At 41.0% G+C, this 25,390-nt stretch overlaps 1 protein-coding gene across 3 annotated transcripts in view; it reads left to right on the top strand.

The window, feature by feature from the left end:
• LOC135217025 (acyl-coenzyme A synthetase ACSM3, mitochondrial-like) overlaps positions 1 to 25,390 on the top strand; it is a 271,158-nt gene that overhangs the window by 230,863 nt on the left and 14,905 nt on the right. For 2 of the 3 annotated variants that reach the window (XM_064252627.1, XM_064252622.1), the window contains exon 12: positions 20,769 to 20,988. In XM_064252627.1, the coding sequence (XP_064108697.1) occupies positions 20,769 to 20,988 (220 nt within the window). Of the gene's footprint in view, positions 1 to 16,597; positions 16,617 to 20,768; positions 20,989 to 25,390 lie in introns of those variants that run through there. The other variant, XM_064252643.1, reaches the window with a different exon arrangement.

Genomic DNA, 25,390 nt, shown 5'->3' with positions numbered 1-25,390 from the left:
CTGCTACAGTAGTTGCTTTCTCTATTTGTGACTGGAATGATCTCAACATATCTAGTCAAGTAATCTATGAAAACTATTATCTGACAGTTACCTCTAGTTGTGTTTGGAAATGGACCTACAAAATCCATTGAAACTACTTGGAATGGAGTTAATTCTGATGGATATTTCTCAAGAGGGGCCTTTACATCTACGTTACCTTTGTGTACGTTACAGATATGACAATTCTCAACAAATCTCTTAGCATCTTCATTGCAATTAGGCCAAAAATAGTTTATAGTGACAGTTCTACATGTTTTCTTTATTCCAGGATGTCCTGAAAACTTGTGAGAGTGTTACTTCTAAAAATTCTTGGGTTAGTATGTTAGGTACATACAAACGTGAACAAGCATTCGGTTCTTCTGATGTTTTATATAGAATTCCATTGATTAACTGAAATTCAGACTGGTCATCCTCATTTTGCATTAATTTACCCACTATTTGTCTAATGTTAGCATCCTTTTGTTGTTCGATCTGAACTCTTTTCAAATCTAGATCTATGATTTGACAACTAAAGCAGAAGGTATTAGTTGTGATTTGTTTCTCAGTTTCTTCTTGCGATTTTGACAAGGCATCTGCTTTACTGTTATATCTACCTGGGATATATCTAAACTCTGGGGCAAATTCTAATACACTTATGAACCATCTGTTAAATTTCATATTATTTGTGAAAGCCCTTTTCTTAAATAAGTCACAAATGGGTTTGTGATCTGTAAGCACATTGACTTTATGTCCTAGCAATATATGCCTAAACTTTCATAATCCCCAATATAGAGCAAAGCACTCTCTTTCGGTAGTGCTATAATTTCTTTCTGCATCATTCAAAACTCTACTTGCATAATATACTGCTCTCATTCTTGTTTTTTCCTTATTGCATTAATACTGCACCTACACCAGTACTGAAAGCATTGAAGGCTAAGTAAAATTCCTTTGAAAAATCTGGGTACACTAAAATTGGATTTCTTGTCATCAATTCCTTGAGTGTGTAGAAAGATCTTTCATGTTCTGCCTTCCATTCATAAAATACATCCTTCTTAGTTAAATCTGTTAAAGGTTAGGTTTGGCTATAGTGGCAAATCCCTTAATAAAGGGCCTGTAGTATCCTATCATGCCTAAAAATCTTCTCAAGGCTTTCAAGTTACTTGGAGCTGGATATGCTACAATTGCCTTTATTTTACTTCCTGCATACGCAGTCCATTTTCACTGATGACATGTCCTAAATACTCTAATGATTTCATCATGAATTGACATTTCTTAATTTTTATCTTTAATCCTGCACTCTCCAGTCTTTCTAACACTATTTCTAATGTCTTAAAGTGACTATCCAAGTCCTTACTAGAAATGACTACATCATCTATACTCTGTTTTTTTTCATCTGTCCATCCGCCTGTGGTGTTTTTGTATGGTAACACTGCGTCCCGGGCTTTAAATAGTTACGCTGTGTGTAAGTTTTAGGTAAATAAAAGGATATCTGGGTGTACATTTGCAACTGAAAAGTGTTTTAATAATTTACTATATGCGAATTACACCGTTAATATTCGAAATAGGATATTATTATCATCGTTGAATGTAAGCTAATGTAACTATCTAAAGCCCGGGACGCAGTGTTACCATACAAAAACACCACAGGCGGATGGACAGATGAAAAAAAAAACAGAGTATAGGTATACTGAAACATCCTCTATATCTCCTAAGACTTGGAGCATTAATCGAGTAAAGGTTAATGGGGCTGATGTAAGACCAAAGGGCATGACTTCAAACTGTAAATGTTCCTTATGAGTACTAAAAGCTGTTAAAGGCTTGGACTCTTTGTCTAAGGGCACTTGCCAATATCCACCACTGAGCAAGGCTAATGACGTAAATATTTTTGCTCCACCTAATTGAGCTAACATATAATTTATGACAGGCATTGGCATTCTATCTGGGATGGTGTGTGAATTTAATTTCTGATAATCTACTACCATTCTCCAACTGGCATCTTTCTTTGGAACTAACAAGAGAGGTGAATTATATGGTGATTTAGAAGGTACTACTACTCCATCCTTCTTCATTTCGTCAATTAACTGATCTACAATCGGTCGTTGACTTATTGGCAACTTATAGTTAGGTACATAAAGGGTTTAGTTCCATCTTGTATTAAAATCTTATGCTGCAAAGTATCTGTTCTTCTTAACTTATCTCCTTCTAAAGCAATGACATTTCTGTATCTCTCTAATATTTGTAATAATGTAACTCTATTCTGAGGAAAGTCTGTTTTATTTACTTCTTTATTTAAAATTGAACTTTGTTCTGTGCAAGAGAAGAATGCTTTTTCACCTAATGTTAGTAAAGGATTATTCACTACAATTCCTGTACAAAATTCTATACCAGACCTTAGTATTAGTCTTTTATCTGAGTAATTCTGGACGTACGTCTCGCAATTAGCACCATTCATGTGAACTAGGGAATTGTCCATCCTAACAAAGTCAGGTAAATCTTCATTAGTTAGCATTACATCTGTTTCATGCAAGTCTCCGTCTGTTTTAGCTGGAAGACAAACCTTGGTTAGACATTGCGGGTACAAAACTACTCTGTTAAGCACAAATCTGACAGTATGGTCATCTACAGCACTAATTAAACATATTTCTTCGTCATCGTGTATCTCTGAGACATAACCTTCATCCAATAGTATTGTTGAGTTTAATTCATTCTTATTTATTGTCCGTAATAATAGGACTTCATTGATATATTTTTCTTCCTTACTTTCATCCATTATGAGGTATGTACAATAAATTTCTGATTCATTTTCATCTATTGTTGAATGCTCATAATCAATCTGTGATTCATCTTCATAAATTTGTTCACTTGCATTAATAGGTTCTGCGGCAATAATTTGTCCAGAGCTCTGAGTATCAATGCTTGCATTGTTAATGTTATTTATTTGTGCACAATCTATCATAGAATTATTCCTGGCTAAGGACATTTCTTCAAAACTGTTATCTCCACTACTTATTTCACTATTATCCACTAAATTTGCGCTACCTGGGCTAGCATTATAATCCATCTTATCTTGTATGTTCGCTTCTCTAGAAGATGTCGTCTCAGATAAATTGGTCAGATTTATGCAAGACTTTCCTTCTTCTAGCTGAAAACAAACATTTTCTCTATTTCTGTGTTGCAAATTTATTTTATTTTCTCCACAATCTAACATTATTCTACATCTCCGCATAGCTTTATATGAAAACAGAGCTTGAGTAGGATAAAAATCTTTTTAATACTACAAACACTTCCTTAAAAGTTTTGTCTAAAATCTCTATGTCCAGTGTGACATTACCCAAAGCATTAATCTGTTTTCCTGCTATTCCTCTTATAGTTCTACCAGGACCTTGTATTTCTGAATCTGCAAAGTCTAAATGTTTTATTAATGTTTGTTTATCTATTATATTTACTGTACTGCCTGTATCTAAAAGTATTGAGCATTGTTTACCATTAATTCTTGTTTGGATGATAGGTAAATCTTCTTGGCATATTTCCTTATCCTTCACTGAGAATGCTATCTCTCTATTTCCTTCAAAAGGCAACTTGAATGTATCTTCCTTACCTACAGTGAATATTTCATTCTCATTTTCTACTGGTAAGGAAGCTCTCTTTTTTTACTACCCCCTTCTGTAATTGTCACTGTGTCTGATTATTATTTTGGGGTGTACTTCTTTGAGCATTTCAGTTTGTATTATTGTTAAACCAACAATTCTGTGTTAGGGGACCTGTCCTATTACAATTTGAGCAATACCTTGGTCGCCTACAATTTTGAGTTGTGTGGTTGGAATAACCACAATTGGCACAATTTTGTTCCTGTTTATTATTTTGTGTTCTATTATCTCCTGGACTCTGGTTATGGGTTGGGCCGAACGAACTTTGATTTGATTTCCATTGTTTGGATTTCCCCTGTGCTGTTGAGGCCTATATCTACTATTTCTGTTTGCTTGGAAAAATTTTCCATTACTGTTCATAGGATGATTCCTAGGATCTTGTTTCCCTTGTTGTCTATGGTTGAAATTTCTAGATCTGTCTGGAACACTATCTGTCCTTCTCTGAAAATTATTCCTATTTCTACCAGGGTTTCCATTATTTACAAAACCTGTAAATTCTTTTGCTAGATGCAGACCTCTTTCGCACAATTCCTTTTGCATGAACCTTAAAGCTGCGAGACTATCATCCTTGGGATCAGGTTCCTGTTTCTTAAAAATCCGTTTATCTTCCTCTCCGATAGCGTCATATACTATAACATGGGCTATGTAGTTTAATACCTCCCTCAAACTCACTAAATCTCCTACATCATCATTAAAAGCATTGCGATCGCCAGTAACTACTCCTGTTCTCTTTAAATCAATAGTTAAGTTATGGATGGCATTTTCTACATCAGTATGGAGGTTTGCTATACTGTTACCATCATATTTCTGGTGTAAAAACTTACTGAGATTGTACCATCTATCTTGCTGAGTGATAGGTTCCCAAATTTCAAAACACACCTTCTTGAATTCTGCAAAAGTTTTAATTTCCTGGAACTTGAAGGAGTTTAACGTTCTATGAGCGTCTCCTTTCTCTGAACTAACAGAAACGCTTCATCTATTTTCTTATGTTCATCGGTAATTCCACTGGATGAAATCCGACTTTCGGTGTCTGCTATCCACTGTGATACTGAGTACGCTTCTAATTTATTCTTTTCAAGATGACCCTTTTCTACATTACCGCAAAAGCGTGTAGCCTGTGTTATTACAGCGACCTGTGCCATTCTAGAATACCTAGTATGTACTTGCAATGGGTTAGTAATGTTATTATTGTTAGCAACAATCACACTAGTCGTGGGTATATTTGCTACTGTCGAAAGCAGTACTCTAGGTGGACTTTCTCTATGTGATCGTTGTAGGGGAAAATTCGTCTGATTATTTAGTCTCGAGAGTCTGTCAGGGGTTGGACGGAGGCTTCAATGGTTCGAGTCGGGAGTTCTGCTTCGTTGCAACCTGGTGATAATTTCATGAAAGTTTCTATTCATACTACAGCCGGACTAAATACAATTTAAAAAATTAGATGTATTGTTGTACTTACATTATCTTCATGTTAGATATATACTAAATAAATATGACACTGAATACTACATACAAGAAAATATATTTAAAAGAAAATATATTTGGTAATTATATAAATATTTTTAAATTCAAGTTTTATTCAGGAAATTTACATAGTTTTTCAACAAGTGGCTGGCTAAGCGCCTCGATGGCATGGTTGGTATAGTGTTGGCGTGCCACCTTGGTGGCCGGCCGTGATTTCAATTCTCGGGCATAACATTGAGGAGTGAGAGATGTGTATTTTTTGTGATAGAAGTTCACTCTTGACATGGTTCGAAAGTCACGTAAAGCCGTTAGTCCCGTTACTGAATAACCACTGGTTCCATGCAACATGAAAACAACATACAAACAAACAAAAAAGAAACACCAAAGACTTGATACGATCATGAAGAAGACTTATGGAGGTTCTGAAACACTCTGAATCTATGAGAGATAAATGGAACTTATTGATTTAGTTTTTAGATTTTTATATATATGGTGGCATCCATGTTCATGACTCAGTACAATCCTGTTACATAAGTCGGGATATTACGTAATTAATCTCAAATAAATCATCACGCCTTCACAGAACTTACCATCCTGTAAAAACTGTTAAATGTGGGTGTGGCCTAAATCATCGGTGGCTTGTGCGTGCAACTACGTAAATATGTAATCATATCTCAACTTGCGCAATGATGTTGTAATGGTTCATTGCGGAAGTCGTCACGGAGTCGATATCAGCTGACTTTTCTATTTTTGTTGAGCCAAAGCCCCGCTACTATAGGAGATTGCTAGCCAAACCCAGCCTTTACAAAAGACTCGGTCTGAAATCATCAATGTGTGACTCAGGCTTAATAGTGCTGTGTCCAGTATTTCCTTGGGAAATTTACTTTTTCTATAGTATTTTGGTTGCTAATTGGGAATTCGACGTGATTTTTTGGTGGTTGACTGTAAGCAACTTGTAATTTACCTTAGAACTCTATCCTGCGGCAAGGGGGACCCGTTGGAAATTCGGGGTTTTGGGTGGGGTAGACTGTAAGGACGACGCTTTTTTGCTTAAATGTACAGATGTAGTTTTCTTGTCCGCGTTGTACCTCATATCATTATATTACGCACTTTGTGGCCTTGCAGCCAACATATTCATATGTGTTAACTCGGTATAGCAAATAATATTCATGTAAATTAGCATGTCAAGAAACACAAATCCAGGTTGGATCGTGTCATTTTTGTGTCAGTGTCGGTCACGCACAACAGATCCGTCTGCACACCTGTTTATAACCTGAGGTCACCTGTAAATAAATTATCAGTACCTGTCTACCTGTCTCTCTCTCTAAACCTTACATTGGTGACCCCAAATTGGATAGGTGACTCAAGCGGTTTTGGCTCAGCCATTAAGGGACTAACTACCGCCACTCACCTTTAGTGGATTATTACAGTGCCTCAGTTTAGGTCTCTGAGAGTTCCCTTCCGAGGACAACACCGACGCCTTTAGTGGACTAACTACGGCACACCTACCAAGGAGTGTTAAGGCGTTTGTTCGGTTTACCCAGTTTTGAGAAAGACATGCTGCGCTCCATAGTACCTTAGGGGCAGCCAACAACCCCCTACCCCCGCCTCACCCCAGAGGGCAGACGCATCTCCTTCTGTGAAGCTGCCACCGTTTGCTGCCAAGAATCCAGCCGCATGGTTCTGCGGAAAGCCAGTTCCGGATTATGGGCATCTCCGATGAAGGCTGACTTAATCGCATCAGCCATGCCAGATGAACTCTATGAGCAGATGTGCCCATGGATATCACACAGCCAGACACAATACACTACACTCATCTAAAGGCGAAGATGATCGACACCTTCTCCCTTCCCACCATCGACAGAATCCTCGACCTGCTAACAAACCCCATACGAGATAAAGACCCACAGGTCTCCTGGAATAGACTGATAGACCTCATCCTCCTACCGGAGTGGGACGACAATGGGCAACGCAAGGAAATCAGCCTTAAGCAGGAGATATTCCTCTGTCAGTTTGAACCAGAGATAAGGAAGCAAATAACGGAGATCCACACCCTAGCTAATGAGGAATTAGTTGCGAAGGCTCACAGACTGACCGAGTCCTCACAGGCGGCTACCTTTTCCACCCCATAGATGCCTTCGACCAATTGCCTGATAGAGGACGATGCAGCAGGAGCAGAAGTGGTAGAAATCAACGCCATACAAAAAGGATCCCCAACACAGCAGCAAGGTGGAAACCCAGCATGGGGTTTCTACCATAGGAAATTCGTCAAAGACGCCAAACGGTGTGAAAAACCATGCTCATACAACCAATCAAAAAACGAAGAAGGCACCTGCCCCCATCAGTAGCCATGGCTGCGCTTTTTCAGAGGCCACAACCCGTAGGTTTCTATGTTCATGACAAGATCTCCAGCAGGAGAATGTTAGTAGACACTGGAGCTATGCAGTCAGTGTTCCCACCTTCAGAGGAGGATCGCAGCCACGCCCCCAATGACACCACTGCCCTGATGGCCATGAACAGGACCCCCATTTACTCCTTCAGCACAAGATCTCGCAGGATATCCATCCTGGGTTGGACCTACATGTGGCCTTTTATTGTCGCCAACGGTCTCCTGGTTTACGTGGGCTGTAAACGCCTCCTCGACACAGGGACCTGCCAGTCTTTTCCCCTTGCTGCAGGACCAAGAATTCCTACCATCTGCTCCATAGCAACCCACAAATACAGTGCCTTTCTTCAGGAGTTCCCCAACATATTCAAGCCGGAACTTCGTTAGGTGGTTGGAACCCTGGCCAAGCACAGCATCTACCATCACATCGCAACCACGGGCCCGCTCACACATGCAAAGTTCTGCAGGCTTCCGCCGAGCCATCTCCAAGCCAAAAGGGTCTTCGCAGAGATGGAGCAGATGGGCATTTGCAGGAAGGCCTCCAGCCCGTGGGCATTACCCCTCCACATAGTCAAGAAGGCGGACAGGACCTGGAGACCTTGTGGGGAATACCGTCAGCTGAATTTAGTAACTACTCCAGATCATTACCCCCTGTCAAACATGCTCGGCCTGACGGAGGCCCTTCATGGGGCAACATTATTTACAAAAATGGACCTTCCCAAGTCATATTTTCATGTACCAGTCAACCCCAAAGATGTCCCTAAGACAGCCATCATCACGCCGTTTGGGTCCTAAATCTTCGCCTACTCCACCTTCAGCCTGAGGAACGCCGGAGCCACCTTTCCAGCGACTGATGGACAGCATACTAGGAGACCTGCCCTTCTGTGTTTGCCACGTGGACGACATCCTCATTTTTTCCAGGTCACCACAAGAACATCTACGCATCCGGCATCCCGGAAAAAGAAGGTTTTTGAAATCATCCACGGCCTCTTGCATCTGTCAGGTCGAACAACATCTCACCTCCTGACGGAGAAGTCTGTGTGGCATGGCATCCGAAGGGATTCTCGGAAGAGGGCAAGACAATGCATCCCTTGCCAGAAGAGTAAGATCGGCAGGCACACTGAGTCAAGAATCTGCAGTTTTCCCCAGCCCAAGCAGAGATTCGGTCATATCCACATAGACATCATAGGGCCCCTTCCTCTGTCAGGAGATCATAGATACCTCCTCACAGTCATCAATTGGTCCATCGGATGGCCCAAAGCGACACCTATGACGGAGGCCACCACCCAGTCCTGTGCGGAAGCCCTTCTCTCCAGCTGGATCAGCCATTTTGGCGTGCCGGACAACATCACGACAAACTGAGGAGCCGCTTTTCTGTCAGATCTGTGGGGCGCCCTGGCCCGCTTGATGGGGATGTCGCACCACAGAAAAACTGCCTACAACCCCGCAGCCAACAGTATAGTGGAGAGGTTCCATCACTCCTCAAGGCCTCCCTGATGGCTAGTTGCTCCAGCGACAATGGAAGATGCAGCTACCATGGGTCCTCCTCAGCCTCCGCACCGCTCTGAGGGCCAACGGCAAAGCATCACCTGCAGAGAAAGTCTACGGGGAAACCTTGGCGATCCCAGGAGAGTTCTTCCTATCATCAGCTGATACAGAGGACATCTCGATCGCCAGATTGCGAGAATCTGCAGAGAAATTCACCCCTTGCTTCAAGATTTTCTCTGACAGGACAAGTCATTTCCAGCCCAAGGCCCTAAAAACAAGCAAGAATGTCTTCGTCTCCGCCACGATGCACACCAGCCGCCCCTGACAAGACCATACCATGGCCCTTTCCAAGTTCTCCGCCACTCGGAAAAGGCCTACCTCCTACGTATCAACGGACAAGAGGATTGGGTCTCCGTCGACAGGTTGAAGCCAGTTATCCTGATGGAGGAGGGCACCACTGAAGACAGAACCTCCAGCTGCCCCAGAATACCACCAGAAGATTTTCCTTCCCCCGAGATCCCCAGACTATACCAATAGCGCCGCGACCGTTCGAACTCCCAGGATTCGCTCCAGGGGCAGAATCCTGCCATCAGGCCCCCCTGGAGATCACAGAAGACGAGAGTCCTCTTGAAGCAGTTAGTGTCACTGCCATAACCATTGTCTTGCGGGGGCGGGGGGTTAGTATTTGTAAGGACAACGCTTTTTGTTTAAATGTACAGATGTAGTTTTCTTGTCTGCGTTGTACCTCATATTATATTAAGTACTTTGCGGCCTTGCCGCCAACATATCATTCTTATAAGTTAACTTAGTATAGCAAATAATATTCATGTAAATTAGCATGTCAAGAAACACAAATCCAGGTTGGATCGTGCCATTTTTGTGTCAGTGTCGGTCACGCACAACAGATCCGTCTGCACACCTGTTTATAACCTGAGGTCACCTGTAAATAAATTATCAGTACCTGTCTACCTGTCTCTCTCTCTAAACCTTACATTGGTGACCCCAAATTGGATAGGTGACTCAAGCGGTTTTGGCTCAGCCATTAAGGGACTAACTACCGCCACTCACCTTTAGTGGATTATTACAGTGCCTCAGTTTAGGTCTCTGAGAGTTCCCTTCCGAGGACAACACCGACGCCTTTAGTGGACTAACTACGGCACACCTACCAAGGAGTGTTAAGGCGTTTGTTCGGTTTACCCAGTTTTGAGAAAGACATGCTGCGCTCCATAGTACCTTAGGGGCAGCCAACAACCCCCTACCCCCGCCTCACCCCAGAGGGCAGACGCATCTCCTTCTGTGAAGCTGCCACCGTTTGCTGCCAAGAATCCAGCCGCATGGTTCTGCGGAAAGCCAGTTCCGGATTATGGGCATCTCCGATGAAGGCTGACTTAATCGCATCAGCCATGCCAGATGAACTCTATGAGCAGATGTGCCCATGGATATCACACAGCCAGACACAATACACTACACTCATCTAAAGGCGAAGATGATCGACACCTTCTCCCTTCCCACCATCGACAGAATCCTCGACCTGGTAACAAACCCCATACGAGATAAAGACCCACAGGTCTCCTGGAATAGACTGATAGACCTCATCCTCCTACCGGAGTGGGACGACAATGGGCAACGCAAGGAAATCAGCCTTAAGCAGGAGATATTCCTCTGTCAGTTTGAACCAGAGATAAGGAAGCAAATAACGGAGATCCACACCCTAGCTAATGAGGAATTAGTTGCGAAGGCTCACAGACTGACCGAGTCCTCACAGGCGGCTACCTTTTCCACCCCATAGATGCCTTCGACCAATTGCCTGATAGAGGACGATGCAGCAGGAGCAGAAGTGGTAGAAATCAACGCCATACAAAAAGGATCCCCAACACAGCAGCAAGGTGGAAACCCAGCATGGGGTTTCTACCATAGGAAATTCGTCAAAGACGCCAAACGGTGTGAAAAACCATGCTCATACAACCAATCAAAAAACGAAGAAGGCACCTGCCCCCATCAGTAGCCATGGCTGCGCTTTTTCAGAGGCCACAACCCGTAGGTTTCTATGTTCATGACAAGATCTCCAGCAGGAGGATGTTAGTAGACACTGGAGCTATGCAGTCAGTGTTCCCACCTTCAGAGGAGGATCACATCCCCTGGGGCGACACCACTGCCCTGATGGCCGTGAACGGGACCCCCATATACTCCTTCAGCACAAGATCTCGCAGGATATCCATCCTGGGTTGGACCTACATGTGGCCTTTTATTGTCGCCAACGGTCTCCTGGTTTACGTGGGCTGTAAACGCCTCCTCGACACAGGGACCTGCCAGTCTTTTCCCCTTGCTGCAGGACCAAGAATTCCTACCATCTGCTCCATAGCAACCCACAAATACAGTGCCTTTCTTCAGGAGTTCCCCAACATATTCAAGCCGGAACTTCGTTAGGTGGTTGGAACCCTGGCCAAGCACAGCATCTACCATCACATTGTAACCACGGGCCCGCTCACACATGCAAAGTTCTGCAGGCTTCCGCCGAGCCATCTCCAAGCCAAAAGGGTCTTCGCAGAGATGGAGCAGATGGGCATTTGCAGGAAGGCCTCCAGCCCGTGGGCATTACCCCTCCACATAGTCAAGAAGGCGGACAGGACCTGGAGACCTTGTGGGGAATACCGTCAGCTGAATTTAGTAACTACTCCAGATCATTACCCCCTGTCAAACATGCTCGGCCTGACGGAGGCCCTTCATGGGGCAACATTATTTACAAAAATGGACCTTCCCAAGTCATATTTTCATGTACCAGTCAACCCCCAAAGATGTCCCTAAGACAGCCATCATCACGCCGTTTGGGTCCTAAATCTTCGCCTACTCCACCTTCAGCCTGAGGAACGCCGGAGCCACCTTTCCAGCGACTGATGGACAGCATACTAGGAGACCTGCCCTTCTGTGTTTGCCACGTGGACGACATCCTCATTTTTTCCAGGTCACCACAAGAACATCTACGCATCCGGCATCCCGGAAAAAGAAGGTTTTTGAAATCATCCACGGCCTCTTGCATCTGTCAGGTCGAACAACATCACCTCCTGACGGAGAAGTCTGTGTGGCATGGCATCCGAAGGGATTCTCGGAAGAGGGCAAGACAATGCATCCCTTGCCAGAAGAGTAAGATCGGCAGGCACACTGAGTCAAGAATCTGCAGTTTTCCCCAGCCCAAGCAGAGATTCGGTCATATCCACGTAGACATCATAGGGCCCCTTCCTCTGTCAGGAGATCATAGATACCTCCTCACAGTCATCAATTGGTTCATCGGATGGCCCAAAGCGACACCTATGACGGAGGCCACCACCCAGTCCTGTGCGGAAGCCCTTCTCTCCAGCTGGATCAGCCATTTTGGCGTGCCGGACAACATCACGACAAACTGAGGAGCCGCTTTTCTGTCAGATCTGTGGGGCGCCCTGGCCCGCTTGATGGGGATGTCGCACCACAGAAAAACTGCCTACAACCCCGCAGCCAACAGTATAGTGGAGAGGTTCCATCACTCCTCAAGGCCTCCCTGATGGCTAGTTGCTCCAGCGACAATGGAAGATGCAGCTACCATGGGTCCTCCTCAGCCTCCGCACCGCTCTGAGGGCCAACGGCAAAGCATCACCTGCAGAGAAAGTCTACGGGGAAACCTTGGCGATCCCAGGAGAGTTCTTCCTATCATCAGCTGATACAGAGGACATCTCGATCGCCAGATTGCGAGAATCTGCAGAGAAATTCACCCCTTGCTTCAAGATTTTCTCTGACAGGACAAGTCATTTCCAGCCCAAGGCCCTAAAAACAAGCAAGAATGTCTTCGTCTCCGCCACGATGCACACCAGCCGCCCCTGACAAGACCATACCATGGCCCTTTCCAAGTTCTCCGCCACTCGGAAAAGGCCTACCTCCTACGTATCAACGGACAAGAGGATTGGGTCTCCGTCGACAGGTTGAAGCCAGTTATCCTGATGGAGGAGGGCACCACTGAAGACAGAACCTCCAGCTGCCCCAGAATACCACCAGAAGATTTTCCTTCCCCCGAGATCCCCAGACTATACCAACAGCGCCGCGACCGTTCGAACTCCCAGGATTCGCTCCAGGGGCAGAATCCTGCCATCAGGCCCCCCTGGAGATCACAGAAGACGAGAGTCCTCTTGAAGCAGTTAGTGTCACTGCCATAACCATTGTCTTGCGGGGGCGGGGGGTTAGTATTTGTAAGGACAACGCTTTTTGTTTAAATGTACAGATGTAGTTTTCTTGTCTGCGTTGTACCTCATATTATATTAAGTACTTTGCGGCCTTGCCGCCAACATATCATTCTTATAAGTTAACTTAGTATAGCAAATAATATTCATGTAAATTAGCATGTCAAGAAACACAAATCCCGGGTCGAATCATGTCATTTTTGTGTCAATGTCAGTTGCGCACTACAGATCCGTCCGCACCCCTGTTTATAACCTGAGCTTCTGAGCAAGAGCCCGTGCTGACACAAGGTCAGCTTAATCAGAAACAACAAATAAATTATCAGTACCTGTCTCTCTCTCTAAACCTTACAAGACCATGGGGAGAATTATTTGCCCAGAATTCTATCCCTTTTTCAATCACATAGACTGAATTACACCCAGTATATTGTATCTTTGATGTTGTGTTGTAGACTGGGTTCTTTCAGTATGTTATTTTGAGGAATATTATTTAAAAATTTATCAATAATCTTCTGTTTCATTATGATCATCGACTTTCCGTTTTGCCTTATCAGGAAACCGTGTGTGCGCTTTAGGAGCTACATCAGTACGTATATCCAAATCAAATTCATTTTAAGAACACCATTAAAAATGAATAAATAATTTTCTATTTTCTTGAAGTTAATGATTTTCCATTTCACCTCATATTGTTATTTTACTTGTGTGCATATGAGTGTGTGTGTGTGTGTGTGTATGGACAACGCTTTTTGCTCAAATATACATATATAGTTTTCTTGTCCGCGTTGTACCTCACATCATCCTATTAAGCACTTGCGGACTTTTCGCCGACATTTCATTTATATATGTTAACCCAATGTAGCAAATATAATTCATGTAAATTAGCATGTCAAGAAACAAATCCGGGTCGGATCGTGTCATTTTGTGTCAGAGTCGGTCGCGCACTACAGATCCGTCCGCACACCTGTTTATAAACTGAGCTTACCTGTAAATTCATTTCTACGGGCTGCTCTGTGAGCAAGAGCCCGTGCTAGAATAAAGCCAGCTTAATCTTCAACAACAACAGTAAATTCATACGGGCTGCTCTACGAGCAAGAGCCCGTGCTGACACAAGGTAAGCTTAATCAAAAACAACAACGTAAATAAAGATTCTACGGGCTGCTCTAGGAGCAAGAGCCCGTGCTGGCACAGGTCCAGCTTAATCTCAAACAACAACAGTAAATAGAGATTCAGTACCCAGCTACCTGTCTTACTCTAACCCTACGTACATCTGTATGGGCATTTCATCAATGTTCATGTCACGTTTAGCTTTTTTTTTTTTTTTTTAGTCGACTCCAATATGATTATCACACAATTGTGCACAAATATAATGTTCACATTCACTGTAAAATATAAAGAACAAATATTTATACAGTACAGTAATGCAAAATTCGTATTTTGCCATAGTTATTGGCGATATGTTGGGCTATTTATAACTCATCTCCCCTTCCCTCAATGGAAGGGAATGAGGGTGTATGTGCAGTAACCACACACACACACACACACACCACCACACACAATGCTAATAAGAGATATTGGATGCATTTCTCTGTCCCTTTTGGGTTTTAAATGTTATTTTTTTTCATTTTTTTACAGGGGAATTACATATGATAAAACACTTTAAAAAATGAGAAATTACAGTAAAAATTAATTTGAGAACCATGTAAAATATATACAAAAAAGGGAAGTGTGTGTGTTAAAGGCTTTAATGTGTGTGGCATGAATTCTCTCTCTCATGTTGTGCTTGATAATTCATTACAAGTTTACAATACAGTACTGTAACATTCTCTAATAAAATGTGGGAAAACTATAAACAGAAAACACAAGAAAAAAAAAACTCTAATGCAGTCAAATGCATACCCTCCCCTCCCCACCCATCCCACACTTCATTCCCATCCCCCTCCCAGCTGGGAAAACCTCTTCCCCAGCCATCCATCTTCTAAAACACCCTTTCTTTGGGTAAATCTTCATGTAACTAGTCGTACTGCTGCCCCCCTCCCATGGTGCCCAGCTTTCCAACATTTCCCCCCACACTGAAAACTTTACCTGACCTCCCACACCCCTCAAATCCTCTCAGTTTGTTAATGAGCGTAAGCAGTGTTACCAACATTTCCTTAGACTGTGCAGTATTTCCAATCATTAGGGTTTTTTTTAAATGGAATGGAATGTAATATAAAGCTTAGGCTAAAGGCCATACTCAGGGACTTGTGAGGTCATTCCGTGCTGAAAGGGAAATTGAGAGTATAAAGGTTTTAAAGATGTAATAAGAGGAAAACTTATAGTGTACCATGAAACAATTGTTGAGAGAGGGAAGAAAGTGAATATGAACAGAAGCATGGTGAAAGTAAAGAATTTAGTTGCAGCTAGGGGCTAAGGGAATGCTACAAAGAACCTTAAGTAATGACTACACTGCACCGCAGGAGTTACACTGACAGCTCTATCGCTCCTACAGGATTACGAAATGAATGTTTGCACATATAGACGTAGTCAAAAAGAGTTTTGTTCAAACTAAAGTTATATCTAACCATTGTTTACTACCACAATCAAAGATTTGTCAGATTTTTTAAGTAAAACAAATGAAAACAAATATACCTCCTAAATAAGGCAGACAAATATAAAACTCATGGAATTTCATATCTCTCTGTAATAAAAGCTAAAGTTTGCAGTTGAAGATACACGTAAAATCCAAATCATTTTGTATTCCAAGAAGTTCTGGATGCTGACTGATTTTATTGCAAGCGTGTTTTACATTTAAGGCACTGACATCTGATTGTATTCAAAGACTAAAAGAATGCCATTCCCAAGCAATGATCGGTTGGGTGAACGATTGTTTTAATGTTGCATTACTCAAGTTATGATGAAGAGGGAATTTATTTTACAAAGTCATACTTCTTGGAACATGAAAAGATGACACACTAGTACGACAAATGACCAGCAGCAATTTCCACATGGTAACATTGCTTATGTATTTCTGTTCCCATGATAATGCATCCTTAGCCATTGCAGATGGTTGGATAAGTATGTAATTTGAAACTTGTTCGACCCCTGTTCCAGAATTTAATAAAACAATACAATATAAGCCCTTATTATACAGTACTAGTACACACACACACACACACACACACACACACACACACACACACACACACACGAGAGACCTTACCTTACAGACCTTACAGTTCGTTCGGGTTGCCCCAGGTCCCTCAGTGTGAGGCGCCTCTAATGTCTACCAGAGAGTTGCTAGTACATCTTCCGGTATATTTTGCATCTTCCAATCTTGGATGGTCTGGGATGCAGTTTAGATATTTGTCGAGCTTATTCTTAAACACATCTACGCTCACTCCTGATATATTCCTCAGATGAGCTGGCAACGCATTGAATGGACGCTGCATTATCGATGCTGGTGCGTAGTGGATTAATGTTCTGTGTGCTTTCCTTATTTTTCCTGGTATAGTTTTGGGCACTATTAATCTACCTCTGCTTGCTCTTTCTGATATTTTTAGTTCCATGATATTTTCTGTTATTCCTTCTATCTGTTTCCATGCCTGAATTATCATGTAGCGTTCTCTTCTCCTTTCTAGACTATATAATTTTAAGGATTGTAGTCTTTCCCAGTAGTCTAGGTCCTTAACTTCTTCTATTCTAGCTGGGTCAAACGGTACCTTTGTACACTCTCTATTTGTGCTAATTCCTTTGATAGTGTGGGTACCATATCATATTGCAATATTCAAGTGGACTACGAACATATGTTTTATAAAGCATAATCATGTGTTCAGCTTTTCTTGTTGTGAAGTGCCGTAACAACATTCCCATTTTTGCTTTACATTTTGCCAACAGAATGGCTATTTGATCATTGCATAACATGTTCCTATTCATCATCACACCAAGGTCTTTAACTGCTTCCTTATTTGTGATTGTCTCATTATTAGGTCCCCTATATGCATATAGCTTTCCTTCTCTGTCTCCATAATTTATTGATTCAAATTTATCAGAGTTAAATACCATCCTATTTACCTCTGCCCAATCATATACTTTGTTAAGGTCTCTTTGTAGAGCGTTCCTATCTTCATCACAAGTAATTTCTCTACTTATTCTTGTGTCATCAGCGAAACTACTCACTACCGAATCCTTAACATTACTGTCTATGTCTTCAATCATAATAACAAACAATATTGCAGCTAGCACCGTACCTTGTGCCACACCGGATATTACCTTGGTTTCATCCGATTTCTCATCGTTTGCAATAACTATCTGTTTTCTGTTGTGTAAAAATTCTTTTAACCATCTTCCTACTTTATCTACGATATTGTGTTTTCTAATTTTCTTTGCTAATATATTATGGTCTACTTTGTCAAAAGCTTTTGCAAAGTCTAGATAAACCACATCTGTTTCATTTCCGCTTTTCATATTTTTGAATATGTTCTCACGGTGGACTAACAGTTGGGTTTGTGTACTTTTTCCGGGTACGAAACCGTGTTGTCCTATATTAAACAAATTATTTTTTATTAAATGTTTCATAATATTTTTCTTCATTACCCTTTCATACACTTTCATAATATGTGATGTTAGACTCACAGGCCTATAATTACTTGCCTCTAGTCTTGATCCACTTTTGAAAGTAGGGGTGATATATGCTAATTTGTGCTCATCATAAATCTTGCCTGTATCTACACTTTGTCTTAATAATATTGCAAGTGGCTTTGCGATAGAATGAACTACTTTCTTTAACAAAATAGCAGGGACTCCATCCGGCCCTGCAGCAGCTCCATTTTTAATTTCATTAATTGCCTGCACAATATCAGCTTCATTAATTTCTATGTCAGCTAAATATTCACTATTTTCGTCCCTTACTTCTATATCATTATCTTCATTATCTATTCTAGGGGTGAATTCTCTCATATCGTTCTGCCAGTATGTTGCAAATTTCCTTTTTTTTCATTCGTTAATCTCCCTTCAATTCTCAGAGGGCCTATTTCTATTCTTCTTTTATTCATCTTCTTCGCATATGAGTATAATAGTTTGGGGTTTTGCTTGATATTTAATAGGGTTTTTTCTTCCAAGTCCCGTTTTTCATTTTCTTTTGATTGTGGTATAAATCTTTTGGTTCCTGCAAATTTTCCTATCTTACTTTTTAGTTCTATAACTTTCCATGCATTTTTTTCTTTTGCAAGACCTTTTTTCCACTTTCTGATTTTCTGGAACAAGATCCTTCTGTCTCTTGGTATGCATGAATGATGTTTACTTTTCTTCTTCGGTATATATTTATCCACTATTTTCTCCAATATTTTATATAATATCTCCGTATTTACCCCTTATGTCCATTCACTTACGAAAATGTTATCCCAATCTTTGTTTAATTCTTCATTAATTTCTGACCATTTTATATTTTACTGTAGAAGTTTGTATTTTCCATATCCTTCCCACTTTTTCATTTCTTGCTTATCTCTATTTTCACTTGCTTTGGAATGAACTGTTAATTCTATGACATTATGATCTGAAATACTCGCATTATAAACTATTATTTCTTTAACATAATTCATCTCGTTCACAAATACTAAGTCTAAAGTATTTTCCTTTCTTGTTGGCAGGTGATTTATTTGTTGAATGTTGTATTCTAGTAGCATATCTAATAGCTTTTCAAATTGCCTCTTATCTTCTGCACTACTATTACTCTCTTTTTTATATGTATAAGTACAACCACAGTCTCCTATTCGTTCTTTCCCATCTACGAAAGGAAAGTTTGAAAGTCACCCAGATCAGGATCAATAGGTCCAGTTTCCACTTGTGATTTCTACATATATCATCCAATTTTTCAATTATTAAGTCAAACTCTTTAGTATTAGGAGGTCTATATATTACTATGTTCATCAATTTTTCAGATTCAAATTCTACCGCTATTAGTTCACATTCTGAGTTACTATATTTCTCATATATTTTTCTTGTTTTTTGTCTTTCCCATATATTGCGGTTCCCCCTTGATTCCTATTTTTTCTATCTGATCTATAAGTTTGGAACCCTTTTATTTGATCATCATTCCCAGTCTCTTGGGAATACCAGGTTTCACTTATATTCATTATATCTATTTTCTTTTCATTTTGGGTTAGTTCTTCTAAGTACTCTATTTTCTTTTTGAGTTACTCGTAACTAAACCCTGCGCATTCATCACTATGATGGTTTGCGTGTTTTCTCCTTCATTTAATATTGGTAGTAATAAGGATTTTCCCATGTCTCTTTCCTGTTCTGGTATGTTGTTCTTTTTTTCATTTCCAGAAATTCTGACATTAAAAAATCCAACTTTTCCATAATATTTGATCTTCCTTCATCATAATTATTCATTTTGTGTCTGAATCTGCAATTTTCTCCGTTTCTGCAATATCCTCTTGCATAATAAATACAGTTATTATCTCTTGAGTAGAATTTCGGAGCTGATGCTTTGAAATTTTTTGCTGACACCTCTGCATATCTCATTGGTGGTTTGCTTTTCTCTTTTACCTGATATTCTTGATTTCTCTCTTTATTTGTTTCTTTCTTATTTTGGATTTTATTACTTGGTTGGTTATTTATTTGATTATGATTCATGGCTACAGGGTGCATATATTTGCATTTTTTGTCGAACTTACATCCTTTTCCTTCTTTTAGGTTTTTAACATATTTTGGATGCAGATCTCTGCAATCATCCCCATAGCCATCTACTAAGTATATGCAACATTTACCATATATTTCATAGTTTTGACATTACCTTAGGATGTTTGTAGTAACATCTTTCTCCAAATCTGCAATTCCCTCTTTTCAAAAGGTTGCAGATTTTGTCTTTCTTGTCTATTTTTTCCTCTTTCCCGTCATTGTGTAGATCTGGGTAGAGCCTCTTCGGGATTTGCTTTTCTGTTGTCATATCGTAATTTATTTCTTCGTAGAGAGAGAGAGAGAGAGAGAGAGAGAGAGAGAGAGAGAGAGAGAGAGAGAGAGAGAGAGGCCTGCTTTACATTTAAAACTTTTATCATCAAAAAAGTTGTTCACAGATGATCAGAGAACACAAAATGATCAGAGAAAGAGGACATCCTTGAAAAAAAAAATTTGGCGAATCTTCAAAATTTTCAGTCTATCTGTCAAAATTTTAAGCATTTGCTATATATTAAATTAGATCTAATATAAGCATTAATTACACAGCGTTAGTGCCAGCCCTGTCAGTTACAAATGTTAACTCAGTTATCTGCTAAAAACCTGAAGGTGGAGAAGAAAAGTGTTACGAGATTTCTTAAGGTTTATAACCACCATAATTATCATATATAGGTCCTTATGTAAAGCTTTATAGTGTTCCTTGATTTGAATAATTTCATTTACAAATTAACATTTAACCAGGTAAGCTCTTCTTTGTCCCATATCAAGGCTGTGTTATTTTGTACAGTATACTAGTAGTATACTGTGTACTGTGTAGTTAAGCATTCTTGCATTTTTTTTTTTTTTGGTTACTCAGTAGTTTCATGAAACCTAAATGTAATTGATGAAGACTTAAATTTGCATTTATTACAGGTACCGTATAGGGCCTTTTGAAGTAGAGTCTGCATTACTCGAACACCCAGCAGTAGCAGAATCTGCTGCTGTGTCATCTCCTGACAGTTTACGAGGTGAAGTAGTCAAAGCATTTGTTGTGTTGGCAAAAGAATATAAAAATCATAACCTTGATTTACTCACCAAAGAACTGCAAGATCATGTAAAAAAGACAACGGCGCCATACAAGTATCCAAGGAAAGTAAGTAACATGCGAGTCATTGTTAACTTGTGAAGTTTAGAAGATGATGAATGGAATATATTAAAATGCAAGATTTCAGTTTTAAAGAATTAGCTATTAATGCTTATGGTATTCAGAAACAACTGTATAGGATGAGGCAAGGGTCTTTATAAAACAATGAGTGTTGATTGTTAACTCCTAATATGTTTTCATATACGAAAACGGAGATGCCACCATGCTCCTGCTCACCAAGTGGCATTTCTGTTGTTATACGGCCTTTTTTTTCATGGTAACTCCCTACTGTGTATACAAGTTTATCCATAAACCTTTAAAGATGTATACTCTTATATTGTACAATGTGAAGTATGCACCTTTGCTTCATGCTATGATTATACTTTTCACAAGTACTCAATAACATCCAGTTCATATCTACTAAAGCTTAATCTTTGACAGAAACTATAGGTAGTTAATTACTAATTGGGCAATACTAGGATCAGTAGGGCTGCAAAATTAATGATTTTGCCAGATCACAGAGGGTTTACATGTCACTCAAGTGGCTATGGAATAGATGAAATATTTTAAGTCTTATGTCTGTGAAATATCTTTTTGTTACACTTGTGAAACAATCAGTCTTTCTCTTTCATTAGCTGAAACCATCCTCCCCTCCCTCCAAGTCCCCCAATTCATAGAGAAAACCGCCCAGTATGTACAGCTAATATAGAAAAATATTTATATAAAAAAAAACTTTAATAATTTTGTTACTGTCTCAGGGATTTTACCAGCCAACAACTCACTTTTTTTATGTTGTTTTACATCAGCTGGTCTTGCTGTTAACTTAAACGAGTCAAGAATACACATGCATTCACAAAGCTAAGAACTCCAGCACTTAGGCTTGGCCAGGATGGTAAAGATATGCTCGAACTAGCTAGGCTCAGCCTAGAACTCAACCATTTATGCTAGGCTTAGTCAGTAGGAACAGCTTCGAACTAGCTAGGCCAAATCGGTAAAGGTAGGTTCTAACTAGCTTCGTTAGGCTAAGAACTCAACCACTTAAACTAGGCTAAGTTGATGAAGGGAAGTAGTTTCTCATCCTTCCTTAGTCATGAAGTCTTCCTAGTCTATACTCAAGTACCTAATCAGATGAGTAGGTCTGAATCGAAGATTTATGGTTAGAAAATCATTCTACTCGCACCGGGAAAATGCCTTGTATGATCAGAATTGAACCCTGCTTCGTAAGCAGGGGTAGGGTGAAATGGTTCCACAGAACTTCACTGTAAAGGAACCCGCCTATTGGCTAACTGTAACTACTTGTGTCAGAGTCTTTGTGTTGGGTCAATATACTCATAGGAACAAAATTCAAATTGTAAATAAATGATGAAACAATAGAATTCTTCCTACCTGAGAAGGGTTGAAGTCTTTGGATCAACACAATGACTAGTCAATTCCCACAATGAAGGCTGTATGAGCCTGACTGAAGAGAATCCATTGACTTGTTTCATTATGAAGGACGTAACAGTTGGAAGATCGATCTCGTACGGAACATCCATTAGACACTAACGAGAACGTCTGTTATCAGTATGCTGCGACTGAAAGGCATTGCACTGATGTACTGAATGGCTGTGGGCTAGGTCGACGGTCTGTTTGCAGGCATTGCACAAATTTGTTGTGTGGTAGGTCAAAGGTCTGTTTCAATCTTGTGCGTAGTCTAGTCACATACGTGCATCCAGCACAGATTGTTAAGTCATGTATGTGGGCTTGAGTCGACGAACAATGGTGACACCGTTTGGGAGAAAGAGGAGCAGAAGCACGATAGTTACCTTCATTTAGACGAGTCACGACCATCAACTGGAAGGCGAATGACAAACGTAGGACCTCCTAGGAGAATGAGACGAGGACGCCTTGGTTTCTTGGAAAGTGGAGAAAAGACCACGAATAGCCGAAGTAGCACATCCGCCATGAGCATCGCGGCGTCACCTGAAACACGTCCGCGGACGTGAACAACAGGTGAGGAAATCCTGGACCTAGCAGGTGAACGAGACTTAAAACGAGAAGAACGTCTTGAAGGAAAACGAGTGACTTCTGAGAGATAGAAGGACAGTGATAATCTACCACAGGAACACGTCTGCGTACGTTAAGAAGAGACTCATGCTCTTAAAAAAAAGAAGGCGACACAGCTCTCGGGGAAACACGTCCATGGACATATAACACACCCGTGGAAATCTAGAACTAAGGTGACTGAGTCACAAATGTGTGAAAGACGAGGCAACAAGGCCTATGCTGTAAACACATTCCCAAATGTCCAGGATCTCTCTCATCCAACGAATAAAACTGCATCAACTCTGACTGGGATGTTGTAGAATCTTCACAGCTACTACAATCTGGAGAGAATAGTCAGATCGGAGTTCCAAAGAAAACCGAGTAGTATAGCAAGCATCCTTAAAGGTCTTGGATTTTGAAGAAATCAAAGAACTCGGATGAGCTACCAAGCCACAAAAAGGACAAAGTTTGGTTCCTCCTCTACCTAAGTGTCTGAAGAAACAAGGGAGAATATACTAGTTCGGGAATATCCCTGACTAATATCAGAGATCCCAGTTACCTCTCCAACTCACTGAATCTGAGGAAACCGTGCAGCTGGAGCTCTGAGTGACAGGATCTTGAAGAGAAGCTCTTGACTCAAAACAAACCCCAGCTTGTTGACAAAGGAGAACATCGGTAAAAGGTGGCGAAGATGATCACAACAAAAGGATCTCTTCTTCAACTTCTACAGCAACCGGAGGGCCTCACCAGTACACGTACATGTGAAGAAAAGCAAAGAATTTCCAAAAAAATTCCAACGCCTAAGGCAGTGGAAGATGGGTAACACGTCTTCTCTTGAAGCGCAGAATCGATCAAAACTATGTTGTCATAAGAACTAGCCGTGACATAACAAATCCATTCGTGATGTCACAAACTCGATCATTCATACAAAAGAGGAAATATTGTGTGTAAGAGTGGATTAAACATATTAAAACAAGATTTTAATGACAAGTTTTTCTTTATTTCTTATGACAAATAGGAGAACCAAGGTGTATCATCGGATGACAAAACATTGGAGGGAGACAAGACGCCACAGAAGCAGACGAGCCACTTTGTAGAAGTCGTTTTAAGATTGGTGCCCTTGCATGACGATGTAAACTTTGCAAGCCAACATGTAGAAGGGACTTGGGGGCTTGAAAGGAATACATTGCCATCAGGACTGAACATGTTCCAAACTCTCATCACAGCATCAACAAGCATACCAATAATTAGTGATATGGCAACTCTGGGAGAGGAAAGCGAACGCAAAAAGGCTCCCAAGATCTAAGTGGAACATGCCGCCGACAGACTTCAAAGCAAGAAGCATGGAAGACAACTGTAGAGCCTGAAAAAAAAAAATAATAATGAGCCTTCCCCCTCAGGAAGAGAAGAAACCTCCTATCCTGAGAGAAGGAAAAACACATTTTGTTCATGAAACTTACCTGTCAGATATATATATAGCTGTATTCTCTGAAGTCCGACAGAATTTCAAAATTCGCGGCACACGCAGTGGGCGGCCAGGTGGTAGTACCCATTCCCGCTGCTGGGAGGCGGATATCAGGAACCATTCCCATTTTCTATTCATATTTTTTCTGTCACCGGTGCTGGAAACAACTGTTTGCAGTACCTCCGCCTAGGATTTTGAAACTTCATTAGCCGCTTAAGTATCCTAATTATTCTTTCAATGATTGACTTGGATTTGTGGCTAGGCATACGCTGTTATAAATTAATTTAAATTTTTTCATTGCATATGATGTCTGAAGCTAGTTAGCCTAGTTTCAGACTTTGTTGTCTGCATGGGGTAAGCTGAGGCTACCGGAACTTTCGGTAGACACTCGCTTAGTATGTATGACGTTTACATGTTTTCTATGTTAAAAGATCAATGTAATTAGTGATTCGTGTACGCATTTTAGAGCGTGTTAGAATCAGGTTTTCCTCCACAGTAAACAGAAGTTAGAAATAATGAACCTTCTAACCTCCTGTAGAATTTATTTTGCCTATCCCTGTGGTATGGCTTACGGGCCTAGAAGAAGTGTCTGCGGGGAGGATTACATCAAGTAATCTTAGAATCTAAAGTGCTCGCTCTCCAATCAGTGTTGTGAAGTGTAGTGCCCCTTGTGTTGTGGAGGGGGCGTCAGATCGGCCCCATAATGCCTCTAGGCCTGGACCTCTGTCGGACTCCCAGGAATCAGGGAGAGGATATGTCAAAAGCCGCAAGAGGGTTACAGGGGCTCCCCACCGATCTGGCGTCCCTTCGGCAGGACCTGTTGACGCTTCCCAGGCTGCTAAAGATCGGGCACGTGCACGAATCTTGAAGGATTGCTTCTCGTCCTCCGAGGCGTCCTCCCCGCGCAAGGGTTGGAGCTCT

This window comes from Macrobrachium nipponense, chromosome 19, assembly GCF_015104395.2.
Source record: "Macrobrachium nipponense isolate FS-2020 chromosome 19, ASM1510439v2, whole genome shotgun sequence".
In the NCBI taxonomy this organism is placed as follows: domain Eukaryota; kingdom Metazoa; phylum Arthropoda; class Malacostraca; order Decapoda; family Palaemonidae; genus Macrobrachium; species Macrobrachium nipponense.
The sequence above is the reverse complement of the archived record's forward strand: the minus strand, read 5'-3'. Positions and strand labels throughout refer to the sequence as shown.